Source organism: Perca flavescens, chromosome 22 (genome assembly GCF_004354835.1).
Source record: "Perca flavescens isolate YP-PL-M2 chromosome 22, PFLA_1.0, whole genome shotgun sequence".
In the NCBI taxonomy this organism is placed as follows: Eukaryota; Metazoa; Chordata; class Actinopteri; order Perciformes; family Percidae; genus Perca; species Perca flavescens.
The window spans coordinates 20454205-20466537 of record NC_041352.1 but is presented as its reverse complement, the minus strand read 5'-3'; the positions used below and the strand labels follow the sequence as shown (position 1 = coordinate 20466537).

The window sequence follows — 12333 nt, the reverse complement described above, 5'->3', positions numbered from 1 at the left end:
ACTACCCAACAATATACAGGCCTACATGCCCAGCTGAAATGATTAGCCGATTGAACACTTAGTTGATTGACAGAACTGTTTTGATCGTTTCCAGTTTTCTAAAATGTGATTGTTCTCAAATGTATTTAAGTTAGTTTTCCTGATAATACTTACTTTTACTTAAGTAACATTTTCAATGCAGGACTTTTACTTGTAACAGAGTACGTTTAGAGTGGTGTATTAGTACTGGTGGACTTAACAGGATCTGAATACTTCTCCACCACTGGTTTGTAGAGAACATGTTATGGCTCATGTGCAATCAATACAAAATGTCAGACTGGTCCTTATAACATTTGACAAGTGTGGTTTCTATGCTCCAATTCCTCAAAGTAAAATGTCAAAAAATTGTTTTGGTATCTGTACCAAAACCCATCAACTATCTTTCAGCTTCTGTATTTGTAATAGGAATAGTCAAACCAATACGCAGCACTACATTTGAATGCATTTAGGGGCTTGGAAATGTGAAACTATTCAGTATTTCACACAAAAATCTTATTTTTTTTCTTTGTTGTCAATCATCTCATGACCCCTCAGGTTGATCTTGTGACCCACTGAAGAGCCCTACCCCCCAGAAACCACTTCTCTAGGGCATCTTGTCCTAGATTTTAACTGGTAAACTTCCAGTCTCATGCTCTGCTTCTTGAGCGTCTTGGCTGCTGTAGCTCTTCTGCTTCTCACCATGTCCGGCCTCATCGGTAGGAGCAGTGCAATCCAACACTCCCAACTCTGAGCTGAGCCAAAACGACTGTTGAAGCAGAGCGAATGCCTCTTTGTCGGGTCTGTTTCCCAGCTTGATTACAGCCGGCACATCTGAAGTCGTCATCTGTGGAGTCAAAGCAGTTGTCCAAAGGCCCTTCGGTGGGGCTGGTAGTACAACACAGAGCATGACGGAGCTTTCATCCACACTCGTGGAGCCAAAATGGGAGGTCAAACACCCCGCGGGGAGTTCTCAGTTTGGCAGCTCCTTGTTACACACCCCTCAAAAACTGGATTCCTCTGGTTATTCTAACAACCCATGTGTGGTATGATGGAGGCAAGAGCGGAGGTTTTGTGAGGATTGTAAGTGTGAAACTTTGGGAGGGATTGTCTCTCCCAGCAGAGGGAGAAAAAGAAAAACACAGGATAGCATGCCAAGGTCGACGCTTTGTTTGCTAACACAGCACATATGGAAACACCTCGGCTGACTTGTGCCAATCTAACTTTTGGGCTGCGGCCAAACAGCATTCTGACTGAGCTCTGAAGTTTACATACAAGCTGAGAGCGAGCCTACATAACACCCAGATTTAGAGCCAGACTACAAACGAGATAACACTAAGTAGTGGATCTCAGCTACAGACTGTGTCTTCTGTAAGGGGAGATGAGTATTTCCTAAACAGCCTTATTTATACGGCGCTGTCAAACAATTGCCTACGGTATTCGTACACAGGGAGGAACTGCAAAAAAGAGGTGTAATGATTAGATGTAATTGCAGAGGGTTGTTAAGTGGGAAAGAATGCCCTGGTAGTAGTGATGATACTCTGGAATGGGGAAGGGGAAGAGGGTGGAGATGGAAGAGCAGGAGAGGAAGTAACCGCAGAGGAGAGAAGCTGATGATTCACTGAACAACATCAGTCATCAGTCATTGCACATTTAACTTCTATTCATGCAGGACGGAGTCATGTTAGTCGTGCATGTGCAACTCCCACAGGAACACACCTTGCAGGAAGCAAATGCAGCGGTTGCTTATTCTGTGGTTTGTTTTGTGTGTTTAATCAATGACTTTTTTAGTCTACAAAAGCCCATTGCAAGTTCACAGAGTTGCATATGTCATCTTGCAATTGCTTATTATCAACAAAAAATCTAACAAATAAAAAAATCAACCGATGAATAAATAATTAAAATAATCTACCTTGAATTCAAGTAAAAAATTACTGAAAGAATTTTCTAATCCAAAATAATTCGAGACAATCTGAATCTAAACTTGCCTCTTGCTAATATCGGACCCATGTCTTTAATCTTAAATAACCACTGGCCAGAGGCAATGGACCACACAAAGAGTCAGACACACAGACACACACACAGACACACACACACACAGACACACAGTCACACACAGACAATCCACTGAAAAGAGAAAGAGGCATGTAGACCAAGTGTAAATATCCATGAGTGTGAAAAAGAAAATACAGACAAACTCTGCACTTCACAACCAGGCAAATAGGAGAGACCACCAGGAGAGAGACCAAACTACACAGGCAAGCAGCGCGCACACACACACACACCCACATAGAGAGAGGGAACGAGGGAGACTTATAAGGCTTCATTTCCTGTTTGGATGAGTGCCATTCTTCCTCGACGGGAGGTCAAAAAGCCACCACTGCGGACACACAACCCTAAGTCTTTACGTGTGTGTGTTCTAATCACCGCACTGCACACATGCATACAAACACACACACACACGAGCAGCAGTGTAGTGGCATGCAACTGTACATCCGATGAATGAAAAATAACCCAAAGTATGAAATGTGTGCCACACTGAGATCATAAAATACAAACGTGGGTTGACTCATGTGATCAGATAAGAATATTGTGTAACTGTATTAACAGCATCTCCGTGAACCACACAGCTGTCAGAAACAAACTGGGAGTGTACGGTGGATGTGTGTCAGCTGCCTTCTGCATCCAGCCTGTGGTTCTGCTGCTTCATCACTGTGGTCACTGGGTTCAATCAGCACACTGGCCAGCTCCGAATGGAAGTGCAAGTCATTTAACAGCATTGTAAAACACAGCTGTACTGGCAAAATGAAAAAAAATAAAAAAAAATTTAAAATGTATTATTTACAATCACATCCATAAATCCATTAGTTTTATTTCCACATTGTCAATTGCTGTCAATTTTTCTAGTATAACAGCAGTCTAATTTACAATTTGGATAAATATGGCTTACTAAAAATAATCTTTTTAAAAAAGTTTGATTTCTTGCACTTGATACATGCATGTTATGCTTGCACTAAAATATATGTTTGCATTTTATTTTTATAGTATTTTAATTTTACTGATTCTGTATTGTATTGCAAAGGCACCCACTTAAGGTTGTGCTGACCAGAGGTCCCCACAATTGTCGCCTAACCCTGACTCAGTATTTCCCCTGTGACTTACATTCCACCGTGAGACAGATGCGGAAAAATTGCTCATTTGTTCTTGCTAATAATATTCCACAGAACAATTTAAAATAATTTCCTAAGAATTCAGAAGACTTTCTAAGAGGGCGGCTTTGACCACATGCATAAAAAAAACATCAAAAAAGGTCTTTATTTGTCAGCATGTGTGTGGGTGTGAATGCATCGCTGGCTAACTTGAGGTCACAGGTCTTAATGCTCAATTCGTCAGAAATGATTTGATCTTTGTTCTGTGCTTTTATGTACTCATGAAGACATCCATGCACTGAGCAGGGCTTGACATTAACTTTTTGAGGCACTTGTCCTTCGGACAAGTACATTTACGTTTCACTTGTCCATGCACAAAAGTCACTTGTCCGGGTAAAGAGTCATCATTTTATAAAAAAAAATTGTTTTGCTAATGCAGAATTCGAACAAACCGTTGAAAGCATCCAAACACTATCAGCATTAATAAAATTCAGTTGAAACAGTAGAAACAAACGTGTCCTAACAATAGATTTCCCATTCAACAAGAAAAAGGATCTCCAGACTTCATAATACAAAGTAATACAGTATGTTGCACGCCGGTGTGCAGAAGTTAATATATTGAGATTCTAAGTCAGTATTTTAAAGTTTGTCATTACTTTCAGATTCCCAGACAATATTCTAAGTTACTAAGTCAATATATTGAGATACTAAGTCGATACTTTGAGATGTTGAGTCAATGTATTAAGATTGTAAGTCAATATTTTCAATGTTCTTATTGGTTTGAGATTCTTAGTCAATATTCTGAGTTACTAAATCAGTATATTGAGATACTAAGTCAATATTTTGGGATAAGTCAATATATTGAGATACCAAGTCAATATTTTAAGATAACTCAATATATTGAGATACTAAGTCAATATATTGAGATTCTAAAGCAATATTTTACATTTTCTCATTACTTTGAGATTCTTAGTTTATATTCTGAGATACTAAGTCAATATTTTGACCAGACGTAGTGGTGACTTAAACTTATACTATATCTAAAATAATTTTGTAGACCTAATGGATTTTGCCACTTAATGTTGGTGTTAACTATTTATTTTTTTTATACAATTTCACTAATTTCTACCCAGCAGAGGCTGATTTAGAGATCCTTTAAAAGCTGTAGCTACTTTACAGTTGATTATTACTTGATATTTAATCATAATGTTATTTATTTATTTGTTTCAAAAAGGAGCACAAAAAAACGACATTATAGAACGGCAAAAACGACCTCTGGATGGGAAAAGGGTAATTTACAACAGCTTTGAATGCAGCACGAGTATGGCGAGGCCAATTTCAAGTGAACGCAACATCTGTGTTTTTCCGACAACAGCAACTACAACGTCATACGTTCCTCTCCAGTGAAATACAGACAGACACACTTTTACACCGTTTAGCTGTCAGCATTTTAACCGTGTTTACTCTAGCTGATAGTTAACCGTAGGTTGACATTACCTGCTGCCAAGTGTAATGTTAACTAGCGTGACATGCGGCGATGTTTAGGTTCCCTCGTCCGTTTTCAGAGCATCTGAGAGAAGCGCTGGCATTTCAGTGGCACCGAAATCTGCGTTGCAATTCGGTCCGGTAGATAACGGTCATTAAGGCACCGGTGCCGTATTAGCACCGGGTCTCTCGTTTTCTGTCAACGATGTGGCGAGGAAGTAACGTTAAGGCGGAGTTAGCAAGCTAACATAAGCTAACTAACACCGGCAGGTTCGCCGTGCTTTCATGCTGCATCGCTTACAGAGAACGAGCTGAACAGCGGGCTGGGTCTAACGTTAGCGGCCCGCTGACCGACTACCGCTGGGTCCGCTGCCCGGGATTGCGGGGGAAAAATGTATCGTTTCAAATCGGTAACATAGACGTAATGAGTGGCATATAACGTGAACTAACATGGCATTTTATTTTGTTTGAGTTTTAACTTGTCCAGTGGGACAAGTAAATTTCTCTTCCACTTGCCCTACAAAAAATCCACTTGTCCCGGACAAGCCTTAATGTCGAGCCCTGACTGAGGATGTAACTGTATATCATGGCATATGCTGTTGGAGCTAAAGATGCTGCTAATAATTGTTAGTTGCAGCCCTACTTTTATTCCTCCTAGGGGGAAAATGTACTGTCAGTTTTCATTCCAGGTTTGCTAAAACTATTGTAAGTGTATCAGACAGCGTCCTCTGTATTGTGTGTCGTACTGAACTGTGAGCTGAATGTATTGTTATACCCCTAGCATACACAAAGCAACAATATGGGTTCCTATTGTTGTACCTACTCTTCTCCCTGTTATTCTGAACTTCTTTCTGTTTAAGTGTGCCTGAGTTTATTCTAATAAAGTTGTTTTCGTGCCATTGTTATGTCTCATTCGCCACACTAACACTCCCTCAACAAAAGCTGCCACAGGCTCCAAAACTACAGTAAGATTTTCCATGACGGTGTATTAATGTTTTTAATGGCAATAATGTAGCCTGGATGCCAGCCGAACTTAGCCCCGCCCACAAAATTCGAGGTCGGGAAGTTCTGACTAGAATCTGAGTAGGACCACGTCAGGCTAGCAACAATGACAATTTAAGAAACTTTCAAATACAGTTCACGTGTAGCTGCATGCCTCTGGGTTCGATTTTATAAAACTAAATAGATGTGGTGCAGATCTGATTTGAGGAAAAAAAATCTACTCTATTAAACTTCAGATCTGTGTCAAAGGGTGAAAAATATCATCAGTACAGCGGAGCTGCAGCTTGAACATAGGCTGTATGTCCCCAACACACACACACACACACACACACACACACACACACACACACACACACACACACACACTTCTCCCTCTCTTCCCTTTCTATTTGGGTATCACAGAGGTTCTCAATGGGAGGCATTTTCTTCCTCCGGACAGACAAAGCGCTCCCTGTTTGCAGCCTCTTAGCAGCCACTTCACACACAGCACAAGGTGGAAGCCCTATGAGCTACTCTATATTCCCATCAAAACACACACACACACACACACACACACACCCACACACACCCACACAATTATGAAGTCATACTGCAGCCTGACCCTGACACCCACTAAATAACCAATTACCATTACCAATTCAGGTAAATATACTAATATACTTTATAAAAAATTATAAAAAAACACCAAACACAGTTTAGGATGCACTTTCATTTGAGCACATAAAATAGTGTTTCAATAATTAGCAAATTAGTGATTTCCAACATGGAGGTCGGGAATCACAACATACATTTTGAGGTGTTACAAAATTAATAACAGAATAGAAAAACAGAAAACACATTTGTTCAACACAGAATTATCTTCATTTATTCAGACGAGCAGATTTTTTGCTTATTTTATGCTAATTTTTGAATGGTTTTAATTTCCGGCCTCTGAAAATTGGGGTTAAACTGGGTTTAACTAGTTGCAGATAATATGCAACCAGTGGCTGCAAGTTAGTTATTGCTTCATATTAAGAAGTCAGAAGTCACAAAAGGTTGGACACCACAGAATTAATCGAGAAGTAAATTGGCAGAAACTTAATTAACAACAATTTTTAAATAATCGTTCAAGCAATTTATCATGCCAGACTGCACTGGTCCCGGCGTCAAAAATTTAATGATTTGTAGTTTGAAAACCGTTAGTTTGGTTAGTTTGGTTAAAACTAGCCATGTGACGTCACATTGGGCTCCAGGAAAACATTTTATTGATCAAAAAAGGAATTTCACAGATGAATTGCTGAACTGAAAAAAATTAATAATTGTTTGCAGCCTTACAGTTGATTAAATGCACTTTAACACATGGTAAAAATTGAATTGTGAAATTGCTAAAGATATTGAAAAGATGAAAATCTCTCTTATAACTTGCAACTGGACCAAAAAGGAAATCTTATTTGTTCCTTTTTTCACCCGTTTAAAAAGATATTCTTTGTGCCTCACAGCACATGCAGAAGGTACAGTACAATACACTTGGCATCAAGCTCAGAGGGATGGCAGCTCCAGTCGGAGAGATGCCACCGCTAAGCAGACACACCCTGTAACTGAAGGCAAACCGAAGGAAACGGCCCAGACGCCAGCCAACGTCTCACCACACACACTGACTGACACGTTAATGTAAGAGAGCCTCGTCCTAAGGCATCCCAGCTTCAGGCCTGGATGGGACAGAAGTAGAAAAGGCTGATATGATTATGTATAGCCTCGTAAATTCTGCGGTGTGTTTATTATCGGTGTCTCGAGGATAAAAGGAGTCATGCTCATGCTTCATTGGTATTCACCTGAGAAAAGTTGCTTTCCTTGCCTCTCCACTGTTAAAACATTATATATCATCCGAGCTGCAGACTTATCTCTCCATTCCCCTTTCAGCAGGACGCAACACCGGCCTCGAGGGCCACCGCATGGCACCATGATAATGATTCACCTCTGAACCGGACAGTGGAGAGCAATCGCAATCTCACACACACACACACACACACACACACACACACACACACACACACACACACACACACACACACACACACACACACACACACACATTATTAAAACAGAGATACGCCTCATTACGGAAAACACATCTGGACCTCTTCTTTTGCTTAACCATGAAAACCAACTAGATGAAGAAGGAATACTTGCCTTTGGGGGTTATTAAGGCAAAACTGATAAATCATTCACTTTTCTCAGGGACAACTTATGTACAGTAAATGGAGGGTAGCGTGTTATTCTTGTAGCTACGCTGAACATGAGCTGGAAGTTAATTAGTTTGTAACTTTACTTTTCCGCGTTTGAGACAAAAAGAAGAAACCCAAACCAAGGGGAAAACACTTAGTTACTGACCATTAGTGACACCATCTAGTTCCTCTTCATCATGGCTACACAAAGTAGACAAGCATGGGGATAAATATAGCACAGGAAGGATGGAATTTCCCAAGCGCAAGACAAGAGACAGTGATGAGCACTTGCAATGGAGACATAAGTCAAACAATGGAAGCTATGCCTGTCGAACTGTCTTTCATATGCTTCTCCGACAAGGCCCAGGGGGTTGTCATGGAGACCGAGGAAGGCAGTGACCTTGGTATCGCCTGAATGCTATTTGTCAGGATATTGACTCAAAACCTGGAGGAGTGTAAATACGGTTTCTCTCTCTCTCTCTCTCTCTCTCTCTCTCTCTCTCTCTCTCTCTCTCTCTCTCTCTCTCTCTCTCTCTCTCTCTCTCTCTCTCTCTCTCTCTCTCTCTCTCTCTCTCTCTCTCTCTCTCGACCTTCAGTGTATCCTGAAAGAATTTCTGTCTCTCTTAGCAAAAGCACCGTCAGAGGAAAAACACTGATAGCGGACATGGGAAAGACAAAACTAAAAAGGAACTACTCCTTTCCTACCATCACAGATCATTCCATCCAGCACAAGACTTTTTTTTTTTTTTTTTTTTAACAACAAACCAAGTTCTCATGTATAACAATTATTCTCCAAGTGCGGACTCAACCCTGAGTGTGTCGTATGTGTTCCAGGTTAGGGGAATGCCAGCCACTTCTAATCTACGAGGTGCCACCTGGCTGCAGCTCTTTGTTTGATTTGTCTGAGCTCTTAATGCCTTCATTGGATGAACGGCTGGATTTACCTGCACATGGCAGAATCCTCATGCTACAGGTTAGGAAAGGAAAACTCTGATGGTACAAAGTAACAGTAAATCAGTTGAGAAATTGTTAATACGATAATCAGACAGGAATGTCTGTTTTTGGTTGATTAAACAGCTGACATATCAAAATATGTCATCACATGAATGCAAAAAATATTTAAAAAGAAATTGATTTGAAACATTGCCCACAATGACCTAATGCAACCATGTATCAAAGGGATAGCTACAGCAAAATCTTTGATAATTATATAGTATATCATCATATATCATATTATATTCAACTTCAAAAACCAAATATCTCATTGGTCAAAATTATTTTTATTGCTAGAATTTGTGTGTCACTGTTTTTCCGTCAAATAAGCCACAGTAATATACACAATAGTAATATTACATATTACTACTGGCTACAAAACAGACCTACAGTATATATTATATCCCTATGTGTGTTAGGGCTGCTCAGTAATCAGTATTGCAGGCCAATAATTGCAAGTTAGACTGATTGGGTTATGTTTTTTTAATTTTTCTGTGCCTCAGAAGACACCAAAAGCATAAAAGAAACACAGACAGAGCACCAGCCATTAAGCCAAACACACAGCCAGTCACTTGCGTAAGACTGATACCAAATACCAGGCAATAAAAAGGAACCATGGATACGACAGAAGGGCTTGTACTGTGTTTGAAAATAACAAGAGTCTGTGTAAAAGTGAGAGGAGAAGTGGGCAGTGTGGGGTACCATTCTTCACAGCTGGTCTGTGGTGTGTACTGTAGCTGTGTGTATTTCTGACCTGAGAGATGTGGTTGATGGAGGACTCCATGCGCCGCAGCTGCGAGGCCTGGATGTCCAGCAGCTGCAGTACATTGTTGGCTAAGGCATTGATCTGGTAGGCCACACTGGCCAGGGACTGGGTGGTGTAGGCTTTGGTCTCCTCCAGAGCTTTCCTCTTGTCCTGGGCCTGTGAAAAAAAGAAAGAGGGATGAAAAAAAAAAGGAAAAGAAGAGGAACCCAGTTACTGTTAATATCACATAACATTCGCATCCATCTTCCAGCACTGTATCCAGGTCAGGTTTGTGGTGGATCCAGGCCAACAGAGCAGCAAAGGCATCCTTTTTCCCACCCCACCTCTCATTCCCCAGATACTACGCCCTCCCTGGGGGGATTTGAGATAATGTAAGCCATCCTGCAGCAGCCATATTGGAGGCTCTGAAAACAGACTGTGAACAGCCGACTACATTTCTGAACTCGAAAACTTGATAGAATTTAAAATACTTTTCATATTCATCAAATACTTGTTTGTAAATCTTTTTTTTTTTTTGTTTTTTTTTAATTAGAAAAGTAGAACCTTGCCACGGACAATTTTGAATTGTTAAACTATTGGGAATTCTAGGTGACTTTTTAGTATTAGTCCTGTAAAAGTATTCGGTCTTCACGCTAGACAGAGGAATACTCATCCAAAACCCTTAGTTGTATAAAACACTCACTGTTTGCGAGCTTGAATGTTGGCTCTAAAAACAGAAAGTTACTTAACTGTTTTACTTTTGTAGCATTTATGTGTTTGTTTGACAAACGCTAACAGCTAACTGCACTAGCTAAAAAAGGAAAAAATTGGTGAAGTCATTCTATAGTTAGCTCACATTAGCATCAAAAGCAATAATAAAATTCAATAAAATAGCAGATATCTGCCTAAACAAGCACTTAAGTTTTTTTTTTTTTGCTTTGCTAGGCAGCTAACTAGCTAGCAGGTTAATTTGTAAAACAACTGCTAGGTGCTTCTGATGACAGGCTATGAATGTTTGATACTCAAAAAAACATATCAGTGGATTATTCCTTAAATGTATTCAGTAGAAGCTCATTAGCATCAGCATCAAAAGCACAGAGTGGCTGGTTTAATTAATTAGTCTGCTGGCTAGTTAGCGGGCTAATACGACCAAAAAACAAGGTGAAGGGTTTGTTTAGGTTGACACAAGCTATACCCCTTAATGCTTTGAGACAAACTAAGGCTATACTTTAGTTTTCTACAATAAATAAATAAAACACACACACACACACACACACACACACACACACACACACACACACACACACACACACACACACACACACACACACACACACACACACACACACACACACACACACACACACACACACACACACACACACACACACACACACACACACACACACACACACACACACACACACACACACACACACACACCCCTTCGTTTTTCCTGATTGTTATGTTCAGAAACTATTGTGTACGTCAAAGTTGTGGAGCTCCAATAACGACCAAGTCCTGCAAAAACACAATGTTCTACGATACAGACATTCTTCCACCATATTATTTTGAAAGGAAGACAAACTGACAGTTACAAAGATGCAAAAAGCAGCTAAACCAGAAAAACTGTGGTAACGACCACACACACACACACACACACAACAGAGCTGAGGCAAAGAGCCAAGCTCCAAAACTGAGCCATCGTGTTTGATCTCTGCGGGCTCTCCCAACGCGGCTCGCTCATAAGGTTGAGTCCAAAGCGCGCTGCCTGGAGGGGCAACACTGGGCTTTGATGACAGGCTGCCGTAGCAGGGGGTAGGTGGTGGAGGACGAGATGATTACTGGTAGCAGTGGTTAGAGGGCAAAACAGAGGAAAAGGGAACATTTGATCATGAAGACGAAAGGAAGGACGGACAAAATGAAAACAACCATGCCACTGCTTGTCTCATTACTGATTCCTTTTGGCAGCGCGTAACTAATCCCGAGGCAATCTGTACGTCTAAAAGTTCCTGACCTGGAGAGCTTTTAGCCTTACTGGTTAGCATCGGCCCGGGTCAGGAGACGAGAGAGTTTAGTTGTGTTTCTTTTAGTGGGAATCAGAGCAGCAGATGTGTTGTGCGATAACAGCCTCAGGAAGAAGGAGAGATTCCTCCAGAGGGCTCAGAGCAAAAGGCCATCTGTTGAAAGCACATTCACTCATGTGCACACACTGACACCTACTACTGACACTGCAATGTGCCGTATGGTAAATGGAGTAACAGCTGCAAGAAAATATATGAAACAACAACAAACAAACTGCCTTTTATCCGTGAAGGCAATTTCTAAATAGCAAGAGGATAACGTTTTTGCTGTATATGGACATTTTAAATAGATTACTGCACAACATATGCTTGCCTGTGCAGGACTGGCCTACATATCAAGCTGCAAGTCAGAGATGGTGTTTTGTTATTCAAACTACGAGAATGCCTCAGCGTTAGAATGTTATTTATACTGCCAAATTAATTTGAAATCTAGGAAAAACATTTTTTAAATTCTGCACAAATATCAACAGCTATTTGCTGTGATTTTATACAATCCAAAAAAGCAACTGTAATACTAAGAAACTGCCCTTAAAAAAGGGGCATTCCAACAATTATCGAAATCTACAAAGTTGAGTTTACTTATTAGGATGTATTATGATGTTTACTACACAGCCAGTGAACTCGTTGTATAATAATGTTATCTGTGGCTCTCGAGG

The 12333-nt window shown here is 40.5% G+C and overlaps 1 protein-coding gene across 10 annotated transcripts in view; it reads right to left on the bottom strand.

The window, feature by feature from the left end:
• Nucleotides 1–12333, bottom strand: part of abi1a (abl-interactor 1a) — a 56576-nt gene that overhangs the window by 31003 nt on the left and 13240 nt on the right. For all 10 annotated transcript variants that reach the window (XM_028568792.1, XM_028568794.1, XM_028568793.1 and 7 more), the window contains exon 2: nt 9603–9770. In XM_028568792.1, the coding sequence (XP_028424593.1) occupies nt 9603–9770 (168 nt within the window). The remainder of the gene's footprint in view (nt 1–9602; nt 9771–12333) is intronic.